General features: G+C 39.2%; 8 protein-coding genes across 9 annotated transcripts; 4 read left to right on the forward strand and 4 right to left on the reverse strand.

Moving 5' to 3' along the window:
* On the reverse strand, window positions 1-2,521 carry LOC103841132 (zinc finger CCCH domain-containing protein 46). The gene is made up of 8 exons (XM_033281102.1): window positions 1,875-2,521; window positions 1,628-1,795; window positions 1,351-1,536; window positions 1,209-1,276; window positions 842-1,121; window positions 571-750; window positions 432-496; window positions 1-329 (listed from the first exon to the last, which is right to left on the reverse strand). Exons 1-7 carry the CDS (start codon window positions 2,519-2,521, stop codon window positions 436-438), a joined length of 1,590 nt encoding a protein of 529 aa, XP_033136993.1. The 3' UTR covers window positions 1-329; window positions 432-435.
* A 13-nt stretch (window positions 2,522-2,534) lies between these two features.
* Window positions 2,535-6,094, reverse strand: LOC103842271 (basic leucine zipper 24). The gene is given in 6 exon segments (XM_033278498.1): window positions 2,535-2,759; window positions 3,035-3,139; window positions 3,253-5,565; window positions 5,642-5,653; window positions 5,655-5,756; window positions 6,071-6,094. Coding segments are annotated over 4 exon segments (492 nt in total). The 3' UTR covers window positions 2,535-2,759; window positions 3,035-3,139; window positions 3,253-5,211.
* On the forward strand, window positions 5,753-7,485 carry LOC103841133 (acyl-CoA--sterol O-acyltransferase 1). The gene has a single exon (XM_009117652.3). The coding sequence runs from the start codon at window positions 6,300-6,302 to the stop codon at window positions 7,338-7,340; it is 1,041 nt and encodes a 346-aa protein (XP_009115900.1). The 5' UTR covers window positions 5,753-6,299; the 3' UTR covers window positions 7,341-7,485.
* A 247-nt stretch (window positions 7,486-7,732) lies between these two features.
* LOC103841135 (acyl-CoA--sterol O-acyltransferase 1) lies at window positions 7,733-10,735 on the forward strand. Its single transcript, XM_009117654.2, has one exon. The coding sequence runs from the start codon at window positions 9,157-9,159 to the stop codon at window positions 10,183-10,185; it is 1,029 nt and encodes a 342-aa protein (XP_009115902.1). The 5' UTR covers window positions 7,733-9,156; the 3' UTR covers window positions 10,186-10,735.
* Window positions 10,319-12,212, reverse strand: LOC103841134 (nucleotide exchange factor SIL1). Its single transcript, XM_009117653.3, has 7 exons — window positions 11,935-12,212; window positions 11,764-11,855; window positions 11,544-11,694; window positions 11,349-11,476; window positions 11,106-11,264; window positions 10,840-11,028; window positions 10,319-10,760 (listed from the first exon to the last, which is right to left on the reverse strand). The coding sequence occupies exons 1-7, from the start codon at window positions 12,143-12,145 to the stop codon at window positions 10,548-10,550; spliced, it is 1,143 nt and encodes a 380-aa protein (XP_009115901.1). The 5' UTR covers window positions 12,146-12,212; the 3' UTR covers window positions 10,319-10,547.
* Window positions 12,213-13,079: 867 nt separating this feature from the next.
* LOC103841136 (serine/threonine-protein kinase-like protein At3g51990) lies at window positions 13,080-14,402 on the forward strand. The gene has a single exon (XM_009117655.3). It carries the CDS (start codon window positions 13,095-13,097, stop codon window positions 14,256-14,258), a length of 1,164 nt encoding a protein of 387 aa, XP_009115903.1. The 5' UTR covers window positions 13,080-13,094; the 3' UTR covers window positions 14,259-14,402.
* Window positions 14,403-15,538: 1,136 nt separating this feature from the next.
* On the reverse strand, window positions 15,539-16,214 carry LOC103841137. Its single transcript, XM_009117656.3, has 3 exons — window positions 16,033-16,214; window positions 15,908-15,960; window positions 15,539-15,812 (listed from the first exon to the last, which is right to left on the reverse strand). The coding sequence occupies exons 1-3, from the start codon at window positions 16,121-16,123 to the stop codon at window positions 15,684-15,686; spliced, it is 273 nt and encodes a 90-aa protein (XP_009115904.1). The 5' UTR covers window positions 16,124-16,214; the 3' UTR covers window positions 15,539-15,683.
* A 380-nt stretch (window positions 16,215-16,594) lies between these two features.
* On the forward strand, window positions 16,595-20,939 carry LOC103841138 (flap endonuclease Xni). 2 transcript variants are annotated; one of them, XM_009117657.3, is made up of 16 exons: window positions 16,602-16,699; window positions 16,805-16,974; window positions 17,178-17,355; window positions 17,454-17,533; window positions 17,767-17,805; window positions 17,927-17,945; window positions 18,477-18,530; window positions 19,137-19,264; window positions 19,344-19,412; window positions 19,506-19,591; window positions 19,680-19,789; window positions 19,957-20,007; window positions 20,099-20,157; window positions 20,246-20,290; window positions 20,389-20,463; window positions 20,568-20,939. In XM_009117657.3, exons 2-16 carry the CDS (start codon window positions 16,843-16,845, stop codon window positions 20,691-20,693), a joined length of 1,251 nt encoding a protein of 416 aa, XP_009115905.1. In that variant the 5' UTR covers window positions 16,602-16,699; window positions 16,805-16,842; the 3' UTR covers window positions 20,694-20,939. The 2 variants fall into 2 exon arrangements, with proteins under 2 accessions (XP_009115907.1, XP_009115905.1); XM_009117659.3 differs by lacking the exon at window positions 18,477-18,530 and having other exon boundaries at window positions 16,595-16,699.
* The last annotated feature ends 77 nt before the right edge of the window (window positions 20,940-21,016 follow it).

The raw sequence follows: 21,016 nt of genomic DNA on the forward strand, positions 1-21,016 counted from the left end.
TACTGGTAAGGACAAGAAGAGAGTTGCTAACACTTTCAAACCCATATTGTAATCTCTTTCTTTTGTAAATCTTTAGAGAGATTACACTTCTTGTCCTATATATTTATGTTATATCATATTACATCATCTTCTGAGGTCCATCAACATTACACATTAAAACTAGAGAAATGGTACAACAATCTTTTTTTTCTTCTCTTCACTTCTCTACCTCTTACATCAAATGTTCCTGCTTTACTTTTATACCTCTGCATCTTTTGTTATTAAGAGTCTATATTATTAGTTTTTAACTTACCTCAGTTTCTTTCTTTCTTTCTTTCTCACCTCTCTTCCTGCAACAACAACAAAGACAAATAAATGATTAGCCTAACAAGTTACAAGATAGGTGTTTTGTGTCACCATGACACCATCCATTAATCTACTACTCTTTCTACCTGTTTATATCCCAACACGACATGCTGGTCCTCCCCTACCGGGTAACATCCCAAATGCAGGTGACCTGATTCATAAAACCACTGTTAGGTTACCATTTACGTGATATTAGAAACATAAACCGTGGTGGCATCTTGAGACCTAGGCATTTGGCAGTTGAAAGAGTTGAAGGAGTCAGAGAGTGTAGAAGGAGTTGAATTATCATCATTATCAGAAGAAGGCGACCACAGATCTGATCCATTATTGTCCACAGAATCAGCAAACAGAAACAAATGATTAGTGGAAGATGCAAATGGACTATCTGGCAAGCATTCCTCCAACCTGTAACAATCAAAAAAAAAAGAATTTGCTATTTAACCTCATATAGCTTAAAAAAAACATAAAAAGTTCCTTTATTCATGAGTAAACCTACTTCTCTTGTAGATTTATTGTATCATCATCAGATCCTTCTTTGGAACTTCCTTTCCCTATCTCTCCTCCTGCTTTAACCGCCCCCGGGCGTGGAGACACAAGTGTCTGGCTAAAAGGATTTGGAGAATGAATGTGTGTAGAGGAAGAATTGAGCTGGAAATGATTCTTGACGTCAAGAAGCTGCATATTCATTAGCCTTCTGCTTTGAAGCTCAAGAATCTCTTCTTCAAATTTACTCCTCCACATAACATCTTGGGCGTTGTTATAGAACCCTCTCCCTCCTGCGTCACAATCAAATCACTATGGCCATAAGTAAAAGGTTCTTCAACTAAACTCTACATGAGAAAGAGCTTTAGTAGTTTGTTTACCTAAAACATCCCTGGGGCTAGAATCAAGCCCTGTTGGGGACAATTCTAGCTCTGTTGTTTGGTTAGTTCTACACAAAAAGGATAAAAGTGTGGTAAGTGCAAGGAACAATCAGGCCCAAAACCACTACTAGTAGTTAAGTACCTGTATTTGTCAGGGACTTTGCCTTTCTCCTTGTAAGGCTTAACAAGAACCCTTGAATCACACACAAAGTGAGGGTTCCCTTTGGCTAAAATGCTCTTGACAGTCTCAGGGTACAAGAATGTCACAAACCCAAACATCCTCTTTTGCTGATATGGTATCCTCACATCTTGAACTGGTCCAAAAGTACTAAACCACCCATAACAACATCTTTAAGTCACCCACAACATATACTCTGACTAAAAGGGAAGGTATGATTGATTGTGTTTGTAAGCATTACCTGAAATAATTGGACACATCTTCCTCCCTGAACCTACTGTCGGCAGGAAATGTCAGATAGATCTGTCTCGAAGCAGGACAAGCCATAGCTGAGAGATCAATCCTCTCAGGCCTCCATCTTCCAACCTTCTGAAATTCATCTCCCATCATCAAAGCAGCAGCAGCAGCTCTGTCCAAATATTTACACAAGTTAAAAAAAAAAAAACTTTGAATATCTCAAAAGAGAAAAAAATGAAGAAAGGTCAAACCTTTGAGCATCACTGTTCTGCAAGTTAACACCTTTAGGAGAGAAAGAAGAGCGAGTCATGAACTGGTGAGCGAGTCTTGGAGGTACCGAGTTAGACCTAAGAAGCTCCATTCTACTCGGAGAGCCAACGAGCTCACCTCCTCCATCACTGTGAACGAATCTACAGCTACTCCCGTTTTTGCAGAAGCCTCTAGCGAAATAAGAACAGGGCACGCCACCAAACCCTAAATCAGATTCACCAAACCCTAAACCGTCAAAACCGCAGCTACCGCTTCTGGCATGCACAGAGCCCAAGTTCACATCATCCATGAACTCGAACTCGTTGGTCATATCCTTAAAAGATCTTCCTCCTCCGTTAGCGTAGAAGGGCAGAGAAGCAGGGTTGAGAGAAGAGCCACGAGTGTTGTTCTTAGGGCTTATTAACTCCTCTTGGCTCCAAAGAGGCCTTGAACAGCTCATGAGACCTAACTCTTTCTTGGCTTTCACTATCACAGAATGAACAAGATTCTCTGGACCAAAAGCTAGTCTTATCATCTCTTTCTCGCCGTGGTCTTGGAGAAGGAGAAGACCCATGATCTTTGATGCGTTATCTGGGTCTAACGCTTGGATACGAGAGAGCACAATCCTAGTTGCTTCATACCCATCCATGGCTTTTTTTCTCTCTCTCTCTTTTGAGTTAGAGTAGAGAGAAGAATAAGGGAAAGAGTGATTCTTTTTGTAGAGATAGAGAGAGAGAGTGAGTGTTTGTTGTCTTGTGTATCGAGAGGTTGTTGTCGTTAATAGGTCTCTCTGGTTTCTTGTGTTGGAGTTTAGTTTTTTTCTTTTCTAAACTACAATTTCTGTAAAACCTATCTTTTTATAATACTTTACCTTCACCTACTGTTTCCTGCGAGACAACCAGTAGATAACAAAAAAAATCAAACTTTAAAAAAGGATAAACAGTAGAAAAGGCTTTTTCTTCTCGCGTGCTTATGAGAAGAAGAAACAAAAAAAAACAACACTTTAAGAAAAATAGTTGGAGAAAAAAAAAGGGAAAGGTTGAAACTTTATTAGGAAAAAATAAAGAAGAAAGGAAGTTTTTTTTTTGCATGCTGAGAATCTTTACATGGAAACAAAAACGATATTTTTTACTGAGGAAGAAAAAGTAAAATATAATTTTACCTGAAAAAGTCAAAATGATCAACTCTTGAGATTCTCTGTGGAGAACATTATCTTATCAGTACAACAAGAGTGAAAACTTCTGCAGGTGACTGACGTTTACTGCTCCTTTAGGGAATAGATGAAAGAAACATGTGACCTCATGTAAGATTCTATCATCAGAACTTGCACAAGTTTAATCTCTCTAGAGAGAGAGAGGGAGAGAGAGAAGGTGTACGTACTTTAGTTGTGTATGTTGAGAGAATAGATCTGCGCCATGAGGAAGCTTCTTCCGGATTTGGGATCAGGAGAAAACTCTATGGTCTTTTCACGAGTTGAAGAAGAGGAGAAGAGAGAGATTGTGAACAGTTTTAAAGCCTAAAAAAAACAAAAGATGGTTGCATTGCACGTTCTCTGACACTAGCCCTTTTTCATTTCGTTTGGACACTGAACTCCACGCGCCTTACGTTAAGACATACTACTCACGCTCCTTATGTTGAAGACATATTATGCACGCGCCTTACGTTGAAGTGTGTTCTTCACGCGCAGTTGATTGATATGCAGACCAGCTGTAACGCTGGGGCCTCCACTCTCTCCTACTGTCCTTTTCTCATTTTCATCATTATATTTTGTAGGGACACATTTAAGTTAGCTTAAATCTTTTTGTTAATTAAAGGAAATAAAACCCCCCAAGACTTCTTTCTAAATTGTTTTATTCTATTTGTAATTACATTTGTATTTATGATAAGCTGAGTCATTAGGAATTTAGGAAACATAAAACATGCCATCCATATTGACACTTATCCAGCTAATGTCTGGTAAGACACTTTAATTCTTAGTCAATACTGTTGCAGAACTGCTTAATATCTGATTCAATCATTTTTGGCATGTTTGACTGAACTAAAAAAAATTATCATGACCAATTTCTCTTAAATAAAAAATATAGTGGCATATATAAATTGTAAGATGTGTTGACCAGTTCTATGATGCAATGTAAACCGGCATGTATAATTTTGCTATATGATATGGACTATATAAAATATCGGGCATGTACTTTCCACATTTTAAAACTTTAATTGAAATATTCAAACTATTATATTGTTGAATACATGAGAGGGTAGGGTTAAAGATGACAAGACATCATTGTTCTCAAATAATGTAAGGTAAAAGGAATTAGTATTTTTCAAATTTTAAAATTTTGAAAGGACCTTTTTGTAAAAGAAGAATGACCCACAATGAAAAAGCAATGATAATTTATAATAGTTTATTTTTTTTGTGAGTGTCAAAAGCAGTGGTCTAGTCTAGTCACAGGAGCCGAGGCATCTAACATAACACTTCACTCTATGATTATGTGCTTCAATCTTATTACTATGTGCTATAAATAATTACCCCAAAATTTTTAAAATTGCGGTCTTATGATTGACCCATCCAAAAATATTTGATTCCACTACATGGGAGAATGATGATTATGTGCAAATGTTCGAGGCAAATTGAATTAAAATTTCAATGATTGGTGCAAGTCTACACCAATGGATTTTCAAAGACACATGTATGTATGATGTATACCTTATCCTTTTGTGATTGGGTTTTCACCATGCCCACATGTAGAGAATCTATAAATGGACCCCCAAAGATCTTTCAAGCCCACAATCATAATCATACGTACAACTACAATCCTCCTCGTCCTACTCATTCCAAATCAAATTACATCAAATCAAATATGTTTTGGTACCACCAAAATAGACACATGTGGAGTAAACTACAATTTATGTATAAGTTAACTATTTTGCAACCCTACCTCTATCCCCTAACTAAACCCGTACATGTGTATATATACACAATACCACAGCATGTGAAAAGCTTAATGTGAGAATAGTGGTGAATGGAGAACAATAGAGTGAATAGGTTCACGAAGTGCTTTGCTCTCCTCACAGTCTACTCTTGCCACTTCACACTTTACATTCCTTATTGCTATGTTGCATTCATCTGTGTGATTACAAGAGATTGAGATTGTGTTAGAATCCATCAGGCCTAGATCAAATAAAACTCAGTTTATTAAAAAATGAGATCATTATATTTGGAGATGCATATGCTAAAAATATAATTTCAAAAAGTGAAAAATAACTAACCTACAAAAAACTAGTCTTTCAACACTTTAGGCTCAAGTTTTTTCGTTATTTTTTATTTCTCTGTCCCATGATTCATTTATCACCAATGTCATATATATAGCCAACACAGACTGACAGAAGGGAGACATCCCCTTCTTTAAACACAAAACCAGAACCGTTGCATTGCTTCTGAAACGAGAAAACACCAAGTTCGTCATCAATCTTCACTTGCATTTCTACCAGAAGAGCTCGGAGTTTGATGATTTCAGTTTCCACCATTCTTTGGCTCTGAAGCTTTCTAAGCAAGTACTCATTGAGAGATTGCAGTCTCTTGACTTCGTCTTCAAGGTATGCGGTGCGAGCCTTCTTCTTCTCCCTGTATTTTCCTCGCTGCCTCTCTGTTCCCACATGACCGCTTATGTCAGAATTATCATTCTCTTGTGGATCCTGTTACACAGTAAATAATCACGTAATCAGACAACCATACATATCGTATAAAAAGAAAAGAAGATATGTCTAATACCGGGATGATGAGTGTGAGTGTGAGTGTGGAAGCATGTGTGTGAGTGAGAAGCATCATCTCGCCCTGGAGGGTTGCAACTATGAGTATGGCTATCTCTTCCATCTTGACTATGATTCTAGGATAGAACCTGCTCTGATCAAAATTGGAGGGTTTCTTTATTAAAGGGATGATAGTGCTGAAGAATAAGTTCTTGATCAACATAGTGGACGAATACAACCGTAGTCAACGCTTACAAAGAATCAAAACTAGAAACTTTTTGGCTTCCTCTTAAATAGTTGCAACAACAAAAGCTATATTTCAAAGTTTGAAGATCCAAATTCAAAGATAGATATGGTTCTTGATTTTGAGGTCACAGGAAAAATAAAATAAAAATTGCTAGGAGAACAGGGCCGATGATGGTTTACCTAGAGATGGTCTCGATGACCAAACCTTACTGAAAGAGACATAAGACATATGTCTCAAAAAAATTAAATATTCCTAGAGGAAGAGGTAGATATGGTTCTTTAATGTCATTTGTCAACTTGTTAATGAATAGAAAATACAACGGAGACTTTCCTCATGGTTTTACATCGATGCATGTCACGTCTTCTAAGATCCTATATCAGTTTTGTCGATCATTGTTCATCATCTTCTTCATTCTTCCGGAGACCTGACAGAGATGGTGAGTTTCATCAGCGCGTGGTGTTTAGTGATCATCTCATTGTGTTACACTCATGTCGTTGCCCGATTGGTTTCAAAAGGGATGAGAAGGATGATACTATTCATACCAGTCTTCCTCTATTTCTTCGTAGTTCCTTTATCACTGTCCACCATACATTCAATAGGCATCACGGCTTTCTTCATCTCCTGGCTCGCTAACTTCAAGCTCTTTCTCTTTGCTTTAGGACGAGGTCCTCTTGCTTCAGACACTAAACCCTTATTATCTCTCCCTATTTTCTTAGCTGTCTCTTGCTTGCCCATCAAGATTCCTCTGAGCCCTAAACCTACCACATCTTACTCATCTAGAGAGGGTCTCTTGTATTATACCATCATGGTTACTCTTTTGGTTCTTATGACAAAAGTCTACGCGTATAACAACAAACTCCCTGACAAAGCCGTATTGACACTCTACGCGATTCACATCTATCTCTCCCTCGAGCTCATCCTATCTGCCACAGCCACCATGGTTCGAGCTATGTCAAGTCTTGAGCTAGAGCCACAGTTCAACAAACCCTACCTGGCTACATCACTTCAAGAGTTTTGGGGCAGACGATGGAACCTGGCTGTCAGCGGAATTCTAAGGCCTACTGTCTACGAACCGATGGTTCAGCTGTTCTCTGTCTTGGGCCCGAACTGGTCGCAGGCCCCAGCTGTTTTCGCCACGTTTGTTGTCTCAGGTTTGATGCATGAGCTCATCTTCTTCTACCTGGGAGGGTTGATGCCGGATTGGAAAGTAATGTGGTTCTTTCTTGTACACGGGCTATGCACTACTGTGGAGATAGCCGTCAAGAAAAAAGTCAACGGAAGGTGGAGGTTTATTCCGACAGGAATCAGCCGTGTTTTAACGTTCGGGTTTGTCATGGTGACTGGTTTGTGGCTGTTCTTGCCAGTGTTTAAGGGGGGAAACATATTTGAGAGGATTCTTGAAGAGTACGCATATGCAGGCGCGGTTGTAGCAGAGCTCAAGACCATCATCGCTTCTCTAATTTTAAACACTTAAAAAGATTTAAAACAAATCTTGAGTATTTTTTATTGCAATAACTCTTTCTTTGTTTTCTATTGCTATAAAAAAATTCCAAAGTTGCTGCATAAACCATGCATGATTTAAGCAAATAGTGGAAGTTTATAAAACTATAATTTAAACATTGCAAAACCAGAACCGTTGCATTTGCTTCTCAAACGAGAAACTACCGAGCTCATCATCAATCTTCCCCTGCATCTCTACCAGAAGAGCTCGGAGTTTGATGATTTCAGTTTCCACCATTGCTTGGCTCTGAAGCTTTCTAAGCAAGTGCTCAATTAGAGATTGCAGTCTCTTGACTTCTTCTTCAAGGTATGCAGTCGTTTTCTTCTCTCTGGGCCTGGAGGGTTGCAACTACTACATTCTCTTGGTCCCCGATCCCAAACCTCCACTTCTTCATCCATCTTTACTTTGATTGTTATCTGATCAAAATTGGAATATGAAGAAGTGGGGATATTTAGGGTTTCATTATTAAAAGGATGATAGTGCTCAAGAATATGTTCCTGATAATGAATTCCTCTTGACAGAGAACCAAAGCTAGAAACTTATTGGATTCCTCTTAAATCGTTGAGCCAACAAAAGCTATATTTCAAAGTTGGAAGATCCAAATTCAAAGAAAGATAAGATTCTTGATTTTGAGGTCAATGGAACACAAACCGCAAGGAGAACAGAGCTGATGAGGTTTACCTTGAGATTACGAGGGAATAAAACCTTTACTGGAAGAGACATAAGCCATTTACTGTGTCTTTACGCAATTAAAATATTCCAACGAGAAAAAGAGAGAAAGAGAGAGAATTGTTTCTTTTTTTTTTCTAATTTCAACTAAAGTTTCATCTGTAATCTGAAAGGGTGATTTTGCCAATTCAACAGTCACACCTAGTTGATGGAACAATTTGAATACAATCTTAACCTTTTTCTAAATGCAGTCATGTGCTTGTAAGGATAACATAGCAAGAGAACTGAGGGCATCTCTAACCATGACACCAAATTTAATGCTGAAATTATACTAAATTTATTGTTTTGGTGCCAAATTCTTTTTGTCATCTCCAACCATTACACAAAAGAGCTGAGGACATCCTTGAATATATGTTAAATACATGAGATTTTAGTCGAGAAAGCTGAGAAAATCTGATCTGAGACTATTCATAATAGAACCCATGTTTTTTTCTAAAGCGCGAATGAATAAAATATATTACTATATAAAAATCTAGGTTAAAATATATTAGAATCCATAAAATATATTACTATATATAATAAATTCAGTTATTATGGCAATTGTTTAACAACCAAAATCTATCATATCTTAGATGCAAATCTAAATAATTGATTGCATTAATAAATATTATAATTTTTTCTTTTGTACATAATAAAAAAATTCTATGGAGTTTTTTTTAAAAAGGGCCAATTCGATGGTTTTCACTAATTTCTAATTGTTATTTTTGTGGGAAGTAATCTTAACAAAATTATTTTTAAAAAAATCTTCTCATATTTAAGCATTTTATGGTGTTTATTTATTAATGTTAATGTTATAGGCACAATTATGTTATTATATTATTTTTTAATATTTGGGTCTAAAATTGTATTTATGTTTTATGTTTTAATAGTATTGATTGTCAACTTGTTAATGAATAGAAAATATAAAAAAGACGTTCCTCATGGTTTACATCGATGCATGGCACGTTTTTAAGATCTTATGTCAGTTTTGTTGATCATTGTTCGTCACCATCATCTTCTTTCATCCTTACCGGAGACTTGAATATTTCAGAAGTCAGAACCAAAAGAAAACACACAGGAGATGGTGAGTTTCATTAGCGCGTGGTGTTTAGTGATCATCTCATTGTGTTACACATATGTCGTTGCCAGATTGGTTCCTAATGGGATGAGAAGGATGATACTGTTCATACCTGTCTTCCTCTATTTCTTCATAGTTCCTTTATCATTGTCCAACATTCATGCTGTCGGCATCACGGCTTTCTTCATCTCCTGGCTCGCTAACTTCAAGCTCTTTCTCTTTGCTTTAGGACGAGGTCCTCTTGCTTCAGACACCAAAATCTTACCTCTCCCTATTTTCTTAGCCGTCTCTTGCTTGCCCGTCAAGATTCATCTGAGCCCTAAATCTTACTCCCATGGAGGATCATCTAGAGAGGGTCTCTTGTATTATACCATCATGGCTTCTCTTTTGGTTCTTATGACAAAAGTCTACAAGTATAACAGCAAACTCCCGAACAAAGCCGTATTGACTCTCTACGCGATTCATATCTATCTCCTCCTCGAGCTCATCCTAGCCGCCACGGCCACCATGGTTCGAGCCATGTCAGGTCTTGAGCTAGAGCCACAGTTCAACAAACCGTACCTGGCGACATCTCTTCAAGATTTCTGGGGGAGACGATGGAACTTAGCGGTCACTGGAATCCTAAGGCCTACCGTGTACGAGCCGATGATTCAGCTCTTCTCTGTCTTGGGCCCGAACTGGTCACGTGTTCTTGCTGTTCTCGCCACGTTTGTTGTCTCAGGGTTGATGCACGAGCTCATCTTCTTCTACATGGGAGGGTTGATGCCGGACTGGAAAGTAATGTGGTTCTTTCTTGTACACGGGCTCTGCACTACTGTGGAGATCGCCGTCAAGAAGAAAGTCAACGGGAGGTGGAGGCTTCCGACAGGAGTCAGTCGTGTTTTGACGTTCGGGTTTGTCATGGTGACGGGTTTGTGGCTGTTCTTGCCGGTGTTTAATCGAGGGAACATATTTGAGAGGGCTCTTGAAGAGTATGCATATGCAGGCGCGCTTGCAGCCGAGCTAAAGAGCATCATTACATCTCTATTCTAATACTTGCATTAAAACAAATCTTGAGTTTCATATTGCTACAAAACATATCAAGAATCATGATCACATCGCATGCGACTTTTTTATTTGTCTTCTGTTGATACAACAGTTCTAAAGTTTCTGCAACTCTCTTCACTTGGATGAAAACATGAATCAAGAAAATAGTGGGAAGTTTATAAAACTATACATTAAAAATTGAAAACAAGTAGAGACAATAGCAAGCAAAATGGCTCAGCAAGATCTGTCTAGGTTACACATCTTAAATCTATCTAAGGCAGCTAGATTTGTGGACACCTCCTATGACTAAAGCTTTTTCCCACTAATAAATCAGACGCACAGGGAGTTGCTTTCTTACTGATCATGGTTTATAATTGTCCAAGCTTTTTACGGAAGATAAGTTCCACTTCACCACGAAGGGTTTCCACATCTGCAGCATAGTCTCTCTTGTCTTCATCCTCCATTGACTCCTTCAGCTGCAGCTTCATTCTTTGTAATGCTCCTTCCAACCCGCAGAAGTCTCTGAGGATCAAAGGCTCTATGGATTTGAGTTGAAGAAGAGTATTGATTGCTGTAAGCGCCTGAAACATATTTACACAAAGTAGCATAAGTTAAAAGGAAGAATATAGTAAGGTCAGTGTGTCCTGTTAAGAGTTTCACCTTCTCCTGGAGATCAAGATCAAGGACAACAATCAAATCCACCACGGATTTTAGAAACAAACGATCACTGAATATAGGGAGGTCAGCTTTCTGATCTGTGTTCTGTAATTGAAACTCAGCCAAATCACCCACTAAGAATACAGCTTTCCGTCTCAGTTTAATATCCAAGCTCCCATTGCTCATTACATCCTGGAGAATGAAGCATAATGTAATGAATGGTTTTTCCAAAAACTGACAGTGACATGGTATCTTTCTGGTGTGCTCACCTGAAGCATAATGTATCCACGTGATGCATAAAACATGTCCTGACCAGCTACGTTGTTCCGTACCAAGGCAGAGACAGCAAAGAGTGCTTTCACAGCTTCTTCAGTAGAGCTGGAGTTTACCATCTTAATCAATGTTGTCAAAGCACCAAGTTCAAGAACCTGTTACCAAATTCACGAAACAAGAAAGTTTCAGATGGCTTCTATACACAGTCCTGCTCTGCAAGTTCAACGGAGGAAACAAACCTGCGCTTGAACAAAAGGGTTGTTTTGGCTAGCCTTCCCGATCACCCACGCAGCTAGCTTCCTTACCTCTGAGTCAGAATGATTCAGCTCTCCTGCCACAACTTTAAGCCCTCCTGATTTGCTCAAATCTGTACATACTCATGTATAGTCAGGGAAGACACAAACAACATAACCGTATCAATAGATTCTAGTTACCATTTGCATTATCGATAGGTTCAACGAGGATCAAGAGCTCGTGCAAAGCACGGTGACGATCTTCAAGAGACAAGGAAGCATTGTTCAAGTCAGACACAGCTATCTGCATCAACTTCCCGTCTGATGGCATGTTCAGCTTCTCCACCAGCTCCTATTCAACAATACTCTCAGATGAGATTCCATATAAACAGAGTCATAATAAGTCACAAAAAGTTCGCACCTTTAACTCCACTTGACGCTTTTGCAACTCATCCATAGACATCTTCTGCGCATCTTTAGCTGCTTCCTTCAACGTCGCAGGATCCGAGTGACCTACCCGGAGATAGTAGAGTCAGATCTAGAAGAAAGATTAAAGAAGAAGAAGAGCAGTGGGAGGGGGAGATGATTTTACCTATAGCCCAGTGTAACATCCCATCAAGGGAGGAGAATCCACCGTCGATTTGATCCTGTTCCCCGATAACCAAACCGGAATCTTCTACCAGCTCCGCCTCGTCTCTCGCAGAGGACCAAACCATTCCTCCGGAAGAGTTAGCTTTCTCAGCTATTGTACCACTCACTAGTGCCATCACAACCAATAGTGTCAGACATCGGAAGAAGTTCATCGTCGCCGTTATCTTGTTGTTTTCTCCGGGGGAAGATTAGTTCGGTGAAGAAAGGCTTAAGGTTTAGCTACTGAGTAATTTTCTGGAGGTTTCAGATGTTTTATATTACGGAACTAAAACTACTCCTTACAACGTGTTCGACCAATAAGTTTATTACACGTCATCTCGTCGGTCGTCACCCACTGTCTCCACGTGGCGGTAATCGAATGGTTGTGTGAGTGGTAATGATGCATAAATAAACCTCTGGTTAACTAATTTGGATCTAGATAAAGATGCAAGCAAACCAGTCTTTATCAGGCTTAGCATAATAATACATTAGTTTGACTGGGGGGTGTAAATTCATACGAAATCATCTTTATTGGGTACTATACGAAGTGGTGATAAATTAGAGGAGCGATTTTTTGGTTGATTGAAAAAATTTCAATACTTAGTTTGCCATATTTTTTAAAATAAAAATTAGGTACTTTTAAATAATTTAGGTTATTTTTTGGTAATTTTCGGTGATTTCAGATATTAAGGTACAACACTGCATTTTTTTCAAAAAAAATGTGATAAACTGAATTTGATCCAAAATTTTGAAAAAAAATCCGAATAAAACCTAAAAAGGTATTGAAATTCCCAAAAATCTAACTTGGATCCAAAAAGGCTACCTAAACGGCTAATCGTCTTGTTGGCTTAATCCAGAGTTGGCCTAATACATTAGCGTTGACTGGGAGTAAATAATAACATTATTATTTAGTGGGTGAAAAACGGAGTGATGATAAATTAGAGTGGCGACTTTGGGTCAAAAATGGGATGTAAATTGATAAAATTATTATTTATTGGGCACGAAAGAGAGAAATTACAAATTAGAGGGGGGGGGACTCTGTGATAATTAGAGAAAAAGACAGAAACAGAAAAAAAAGAAAGAATCATGACTTCTCCACTTCCTTGAGTTGTATCTAATCAAATGTCCCTTTATTACCAAAATGACTTCTCACGCCACCAGACTCATCAACACCTTTTCTTCCTCCTCCTCCTACATTCTCTCACCCCAATGGGTTATCTCTCGTGCAAAGCCGGATCCGCCGTCGCAGTCGCCGTCTCCTCCTCCAAATCCGCCTCCACCAAACCTCCTCCCCCTCCTCCCGAATCTCCCCCAGAAGACCGTCCCAAACTACGCCGCTTCCTCCACCGCGACCTCGAAGCCGCGACAGGCGGATTCTCCGCCGACAACCTCCTCGGACGCGGAAGCCACGGCAGCGTCTACAAAGCCGCCATCGGCTCCCGTCTCGTCGCCGTCAAGCGCCCCTCGAAATCCCGAGAGATCAGCCGCGAGTTCCACAACGAGTTCGAGATCCTCTCCAAGATCCGCAGCCCTAGGTTCGTCAACCTCCTCGGCTACAGCGCCGACAACGCCAAGGACCCTCTCCTCGTCGTCGAGTTCATGCTCAACGGGAGCTTATACGACGTCATCCACTCCGATTCCCCTCCCAATCCAATCCCGATATCGAGCTGGAGCAAGAGAATCAAAATCGCTCTCCAGATAGCCAAGGCTGTGCACCTCCTCCACTCTCAAACCCCGCCGATCATACACAGAGACATCAAATCAGCTAACGTGTTGATGGATAAGAACCTCAACGCGAAGCTTGGAGACTTCGGTTTAGCGATCAGATGCAATGTGGAGGATCAGAGAGTTAAGTCGACTCCGCCAGCTGGCACCATGGGGTACCTCGACCCGGACTACGTCACTGCTGATAGGTTAAGCACTAAGACCGACGTGTTCAGCTTCGGGATCTTGTTGTTAGAGATAATCAGCGGGAGGAAGGCCATAGACGTTAGATACTCGCCGTCGTTTATAGTGGACTGGGCCATTCCGATGATAAAGAGAGGGAAGATCGGCGGGATTTATGATCCGATGATCGGGCCGCCGGTGGATGTGAGCGTGAGGAATCATCTGGGGTTGGTGGCGGCCAAGTGTGTGAGGACGTGTAGAGAGAAAAGGCCGGGGATGGAGGAGGTGGTTGGGTGGCTCACGGGGTTGACGCAGTCGGTTAGGTCGAGGAGGTGGGATGAGTTGGGCATTGGGAACCCGTGTATGATGGTTGAGACGGTGGGCAGGCCCGTGGAATGATCCTTTTTTATTTTATTTTGAGTTTTGTTAACGTTTTAATCAAGTGCTTCGCTTTGAAGCCATTTGTTTCTTTTTTTGGGTTGGTCAAATTGTTTCATTCAGCAAAGTATTATTGTATATAATAAAGATTTTAATCACGTAACATCGTGCTGTGTCATGGTATAATGATGGATCACCTCTTAATATTACGTAGTATTATGTATTGGTCTAAAGTCAATGCGTTTATCCTTATCCCGAATATTAAGGCAAGAAAATGTTGTACAAGAAGTGTTGTTGGGGATTTTCCAAAACATTCCCTTGGAATATTGAGTTGTTGACTTGAGTACCTTCTTGTTTCTTTCTCCTAACTTGAGCTCATACCCTGTAGGACTGGTTTCTCTATCCATGATAGTGAAGATTTTTGATTTCTTTGTCAAGCAGTTACATTGAATGCGAGGATGGAACAGCTTGTGTGTTAGATATGTAGAGTAGGACATGTTCACAGATCGTTAGGTATGACACACATTCTGCGTCTTTTGTCTCGTGGAAATCCGAAAGTGAAACTGGAAAATATTCGATATCATTATGAATATTGTTTACAATGACATATGAGAACCTAAACCACAAATTTCCTGATAGATTCGGTAATATATAACTATGACTATCTAATGGCAGGACGAACAGTGCGCGAATAATGTGCTTATCTTTGAGCGAGAATAAACTATTTCTTAGGGGGTCTTCACTCAGAGAGAGTAGCAGTATCTGACCCTTTGTTGGATCAGCCAGTGGCTACTCTATAACTGCAGGAGGTAAACTCAAACTCCATTTCAGATTACATATCCAGTGAGAACACCAACCCCCTCTCCTCTTTCACAGGTATACAGACCATCAGTTTTAGCCAACGATCCAATCTCGCCTTCATAACTGCTGGATAGGAGGCTTCATGCTGGGACCTCAAGCATGTTAATTAGAAATAGCTAGCTTTGTTTCAAAGGTGCAAGTTCTAATTTGGGTTGAACAAACAACACTATATTGAGATGTGTTGTAACAAAATTTTATCATAAGAAAATGAGAGCTGTGGGAAAAACGACAGCGCGCCCTAACGTGGCGTACTGCGAGTGATTGATCAGGTGAGTGGTAAGAGTTCTGTTTAGCTGTATAATGGACAACAAGATCAGAAGAGGCACAACCAAGAGGTGGTTGCGAAAAGGAGAGGAAAAAGAGCATCTCAAGAACATTGAAACGCATAACATCAAAGGCAACTGGTGCGTAGCAATGGGAACGAAGAAGGTAGTAACAGCTAATACTAAATTCATAAGCGTATGGAGAATCAATCACTCGTAGAAAGTGTGCTTTTCCATAACCTTTGTTACTCTGTTTTGTGACAAAACTGTTGTAAGAAACACAAAAGTTGAACAATTCGAAAGAAAAAAAAACATGATTCGTCTACTTGGCGGACTTCTTTGACGGCTCAGCATGAGATTCAGCTTTGAGAATATTGAGTTGACCACCTTCTTTGCAAGCAGCGTTGGCAGCTTTCACTTCATTGCAATGGTTTATAAATTTCGTAAGCTCCTGCTCCAATCAACAAAAACCAAACTTAATTAAAAAATGATAACAGTTCCGACTCAAGATTAACGGAGATGTAAGAAGGAACAGAGAGAAGATACCCGGTCGGTGTCTAACTCTTTCGTCGTCTTTGATGGTTTCATATATCTCCTTCCTGTAAGAACAACACAAGAAGACAATGAGAATCCGAGAAACAGAAAATCGTGAGAGATTCAAGCGAGAATACCTTTGCGATTTTGAATGGCTTTCCCATGGCGATTTGGAGCAACAGTCTTCTTCTTCTGTTGCCCCTTGAACTGATTGCTCTTCTGCGTCATCTTCTTCTTTGATCTAAACTTTTCGTCGTCTCTAGGGTTTTCGACAGACTCTCTGGTACTCGAGGGTTTTGATGTAGTTAAAAACAGCACACTCAAGGCCTATACAATGGGCTTTAGAGGCCTGTATTGATACAAAGCCCGATTAGCCCATTTACAAAATTAATTTGGTTACAGGGTCGATTCGACGATCGGTTAGCTCCATTTTGTTTAGTTTAAAACAAAAACTGAATTAAATTAATATTTTGAATCGAATTAATTGAACAAACTTAAGTTATGCAAAAATAACAGAATTTAACTAAATTTAACCCAAAAAAAAAATTAAAAATTTGGTCCAGTTCAATTTTTTTAATAGAAAAACTGAAGAATCAATTAATTGAAATCCAAAGAAACCGAACCAAACCGTAAATTATTTTTGGTTCAATTTAGTAATTTTTTCAAATATCAAACTAACCAAAACAAACCGAACGAACCGACTCGACTAACCAGAACCCGCAGGTCTGTGTCTATTGGAGTCGTGCTAAAGTGGAAGAAAGAAGATTTGGTTGAGCCGAGGAAGACACGGAGACGCCTAAAGCGGTAAAATCATCCCTCTCGTCTCCTCCATATCTGCGAGCTTCCTTTCTTCGTTTGCTCTCGTTGTCTTTTCTGCTTCGTCTGTTGATTTTGTGAAAGTGTTTTCAGTTCAGGTTAAACGCTCCTTCGTTCTTGTCAGTGACGTAATGACGACGTCGCATCTCTCTCACCACTCCCGTTTTCTGTGGAGAAATCTATGTTTCCCCAGGAGAATCGGAAGTTTATGCAATAGGAGGAACTACTCTCTCCTCTCTCCTTCTCTTTCACGCACCACCAAGGTGAGATATATATTACTTACTTATATATACATATACTATCTCTTTCAAAGTCTCCTGAGTCATTAGAGCTGTGTCACTTCTTACTCTTGTTATATGTTTACTCTGATTCACCCAAGATTTTAGTAAATTCATCATTGATGTTGAGGAGGTAGATAGATACTAATGTTGATACCACTTATATATATATGTGGTGGGGAGTTCAGTGTTTTTGCAGTTCAACATGTAATTTGGACGCATCGGTTTCTCAATTCTCTAAAAGTCAACATCTTGCGCCTGCATCAGAAGCTAACGCAGCAATTAGCGCTGCTGCTTCTTCGAATGGCAGAGTGATGCTTATCGATGGGACTTCCATTATATACAGGGCTTACTATAAGATTTTAGGTATATTGTCTACTCTCCATATGTTACTACATAGAAAGAATCTAACTTTTTCTTCCTCTGGTCTCACGGTTACTTGCATATGATTTGGGAAAGTGCAGCAAGGTTGAATCATGGTCATCTGACTCACGCTGATGGAAACGCCGACTGGGTTTTGACCATATTCTCAGCTCTTTCTCTTGTAAGTGAATATCTTTCATACTGTCCTCTCCATAAGTTCGTTTGTATTGTACTTGGTTAAAAAGTCTATTGATTGGAAAAAAAATAATATTCTTTTAGGATGGATGTTCAAGTAATCATGGTTGCCTTGAATTGTGTTTCTCAACTGAAGGCTTTTAAGTATCTCTTTCTTGTTTACTTTTGTAACTTTTGGATTCCACTTCTTACTTTTTTGCCTTCTGTTTTCACTTGCAGATAATTGATGTTCTGAAATTTCTCCCATCCCATGTGGCGGTATATTCCTTTCTTTGACTCCTTTCTCTCTGTGATTTTTAAGATGAAGTTCTTATAGCTTTCTTCCTTACTGCCAATTCTTGGATACATCCTGCTGACTTAATTCACTGTGTCCATGCAGGTGGTATTCGACCATGATGGTGAGTTCATCGACGTCTAGCTATTTTATGTTGTATTGTAGGACGATTTAGCTCTAGTCCGATAGTTATAGCCTCTGAATTTCCTTATATTTTACTCGACTATGTGAATGCATGCCTCTTATCAGCTGATACTAATTGCTCCATAAGTCATCTATATATAATATATTCACTATTTGTCCTCTCGTATAACAATGATTTTGTTCAGCTTGTTGAGTGTTGTCTGCTAAACTAACCCCGTAACTTTATTGTATTTCCTGTATAAGTATCGGCTTCCTCAATTGTTTAAATTCAGTGTTGACGTTTTGCAACCCCCTAGATAGTGATATGTTACTTGATGTTGGTAATCATTAGTGCATCATTGATGGGATTTTATATTAAGCTATCAAGAGAGCGGTTTCTAATTGTACATGATAGTGGTAATCTGACAAATATATCATCTAGTAGACAAGGTTATGTGGGGCGAAAAGATTAATTGGTTTGTGGACCTGAATTTTTCTAGTTACTCCTTTTTGACAATATAGTCTTTTTCAGGAGTTGCTTATGGCAGTACTTCTAATTCGTCAATTGGTTATCATTCTTCAAAAGGTAAGCTCCATGTCTTAAGTCAAACTTAAGTTAATGATGTTGGTTGGATCAGTTGATATTCTAACAAATGGGGTGTTTTTCTTGAGAGTTAAGTTAGTGTACTGACTCGATGGTTGTGAAAGCAATATCATTTACTAATAATATCAAATCCTTAATTACATTGCTTCTATAGATATTTACTTTCAGTTTGAACTGATTTTCTTTTGTGCGCCTCAGAGAATTTAGTCCAAATATTATGGCTTACTTGTCAAGGGTGACATTTTGGGCTGTTTGGTTGTCGCTTTTTGGCAGTCGTAAACTTTTGTGTAGAGAAAGATCAAATTGATTTCTGACAATATATATGTTACCGATTGGGCATATATATGTTGGGCAGTATTTAGCTCCAATGCTCAGTCTGCTACTGTCTTTTGTTATTAGCGCCTTGTGCATGCTCAACACAGCTATGTATATCCACTACTCTTTCTCCTTCGGTGTGTGGAACGCTTGTCTTTTCATAGTTATGCTTTTTAAGACTTTTTTTTGCAATCCCAACATGAGAGTGAAGGATGAATAATAATGTAATCTCAGTGTCTGGCCTATCTTTATTCTGTGCTTTAACTTTTACAGGCATGAACTTCCGTCATACTCTCTACCCTGCCTATAAAAGCAATCGTCCTCCCACACCTGATACCATAGTACAAGGACTTCAATATCTCAAAGCCTCCATCAAGGCAATGTCTGTAAAGGTTATAGAGGTAAATCATACACATGAATGTCATATTTCCTTTTATTGTGATGATTACTCACCAATGGGTAGAAATTCTATGAAGACAGGTGCCAGGTGTAGAAGCTGATGATGTCATTGGAACACTGGCTATGCGAAGCATTGGTGCCGGTTATAAAGTAATCATTACCAGCTATTCAAAAAGTGTTCTCTGCTAATTTAATACTCAGGTCCTGTTGTAGACTGATCATTTGTTTGTCGCCTCATTACAGGTTCGAGTTGTGTCTCCAGACAAAGATTTCTTTCAGATTCTTTCTCCCTCACTGCGTCTTCTTCGAATAGCACCACGTGGATCAGAGTGAGAAATTCACGTTCGACAACTGTTGTCTCTTTATAATTGCATATTCTCACTCATTGGTGTCAATGCTACCGTCTCTTATGGCCAGGATGGTCTCTTTTGGAGTAGAAGAGTTTGCTAAAAAGTTTGGAAATTTGAAGCCAGCCCAGTTTGTTGATATCATAGCCCTTGCTGGAGACAAGTCTGATAATATTCCAGGTAACACCCACCTCCTCTACCCCTTACAAGTTTGTTTCTGATATTCTTTCTGTAAATATTCATTCCATAGCTGCATTTGTAAATATGGTTAAATACAAAAAATTAGCAAAACTGTACTCAGAGACTGGCTAAAAGTGAGATCCAATCATGTTTGTGTTTACGTGCAGGAATTGATGGAATTGGGAACGTGCATGCAGTGGAACTGTTATCTAGATTTGGTAAGTCGTTGATACACATACTATATACTTTGATTTCATTGATTTGCATCCTCGGCTACCTGTTAATCATATTTTTCTATTGTATCATCAGGGACATTGGAGAATCTGTTGCAGTCTATTGATGAAATAAAGGAAGGAAAACTAAAAGAGGTGAGTGAGATGGCTCTTCCATAGGCAAGCTAGTACTTCTTCAACATGCAATGCCTAATTTTTCTCTCTTACCTTTTCTTTGCAACAGAGCATAATAGCTCACGCGGATCAAGCCATGCTAAGCAAGAAGTTGGTAGGTTTTTATGTTATTTGTCCTCTCTCATTCGTTTCAGCTATTTGAGTTTCATTATGCAGAGATGGTGACTTTTTCCTTTTTTGTCTAAATGGCAGGCACTGTTACGGACTGATCTCCCGGATTACATAGTACCGTTTGAAACAAGAGATCTTGCTTTTAAGAAACCAGAGGTTAGTCTGATCTCTTGTTTATAGCAGTATCATCACATCATCTACTACAACACAATAATAAGAGCGATAAGTAAGAGAGGAAATTGGTTTGGTGATGTGTACAGGACAATGGGGAGAAATGGAGGAGCTTGTTGGTCGCTATAGGTGCATACGCAGAAGGATTTTCAGCTGATCCAGTCATGAGAAAAACTTTACAGTTGTGGGAGAGCCTTGATGCAAAAAAGTGTTGAGTCATGATATCTGATATTATGCATCTTTTGTTGGATGGGGGTACATAGAATATAAGAAAGCTCAAGGCTTAGAGGGCTCTCGCGCAAAGGGTAGACACTTGTTGAATGAACAATACTTTTGTAAAGCGTCATGCTTTTATTGAAAACTAGCGAGAGAATAGTTGAAGTTGATGCTCTGCTATGGCATGGAAGCAAAATTGTATTCCTCAAAAGGTATCTCAAACGTAAAGCATGATTGTATTACCACTCCAACATTGTATTCCTCAAAGTAAAAAGAAGACCATTCAAAAGTAGCCAATGAACCATCAAACTATTATGAAGCT

This window comes from Brassica rapa, chromosome A09 (assembly GCF_000309985.2).
Source record: "Brassica rapa cultivar Chiifu-401-42 chromosome A09, CAAS_Brap_v3.01, whole genome shotgun sequence".
In the NCBI taxonomy this organism is placed as follows: Eukaryota; Viridiplantae; Streptophyta; class Magnoliopsida; order Brassicales; family Brassicaceae; genus Brassica; species Brassica rapa.

Excerpts from the sequence above, each read along its gene's own strand:
- LOC103841132 (XM_033281102.1), bottom strand. The coding sequence starts at position 2,521 with ATGGATGGGTATGAAGCAACTAGGATTGTGCTCTCTCGTATCCAAGCG. Across the intron at positions 1,537-1,627 it reads GATGTGTCCAATTATTTCAG|TACTTTTGGACCAGTTCAAG; the intron begins GTAATGCTTACA and ends TGGGTGGTTTAG. Across the intron at positions 751-841 it reads ACAATAAATCTACAAGAGAA|GTTGGAGGAATGCTTGCCAG; the intron begins GTAGGTTTACTC and ends TGATTGTTACAG.
- LOC103841133 (XM_009117652.3), top strand. The coding sequence starts at position 6,300 with ATGGTGAGTTTCATCAGCGCGTGGTGTTTAGTGATCATCTCATTGTGT.
- LOC103841135 (XM_009117654.2), top strand. The coding sequence starts at position 9,157 with ATGGTGAGTTTCATTAGCGCGTGGTGTTTAGTGATCATCTCATTGTGT.
- LOC103841134 (XM_009117653.3), bottom strand. The coding sequence starts at position 12,145 with ATGAACTTCTTCCGATGTCTGACACTATTGGTTGTGATGGCACTAGTG. Across the intron at positions 11,477-11,543 it reads ACCTATCGATAATGCAAATG|ATTTGAGCAAATCAGGAGGG; the intron begins GTAACTAGAATC and ends GAGTATGTACAG. Across the intron at positions 11,029-11,105 it reads GTGGATACATTATGCTTCAG|GATGTAATGAGCAATGGGAG; the intron begins GTGAGCACACCA and ends TTCATTCTCCAG.
- LOC103841136 (XM_009117655.3), top strand. The coding sequence starts at position 13,095 with ATGTCCCTTTATTACCAAAATGACTTCTCACGCCACCAGACTCATCAA.
- LOC103841137 (XM_009117656.3), bottom strand. The coding sequence starts at position 16,123 with ATGACGCAGAAGAGCAATCAGTTCAAGGGGCAACAGAAGAAGAAGACT. Across the intron at positions 15,961-16,032 it reads AGCCATTCAAAATCGCAAAG|GAAGGAGATATATGAAACCA; the intron begins GTATTCTCGCTT and ends TTGTTCTTACAG. Across the intron at positions 15,813-15,907 it reads AAGAGTTAGACACCGACCGG|GAGCTTACGAAATTTATAAA; the intron begins GTATCTTCTCTC and ends TGATTGGAGCAG.
- LOC103841138 (XM_009117657.3), top strand. The coding sequence starts at position 16,843 with ATGACGACGTCGCATCTCTCTCACCACTCCCGTTTTCTGTGGAGAAAT. Across the intron at positions 19,413-19,505 it reads GCATTGGTGCCGGTTATAAA|GTTCGAGTTGTGTCTCCAGA; the intron begins GTAATCATTACC and ends GCCTCATTACAG. Across the intron at positions 19,592-19,679 it reads ATAGCACCACGTGGATCAGA|GATGGTCTCTTTTGGAGTAG; the intron begins GTGAGAAATTCA and ends TCTTATGGCCAG.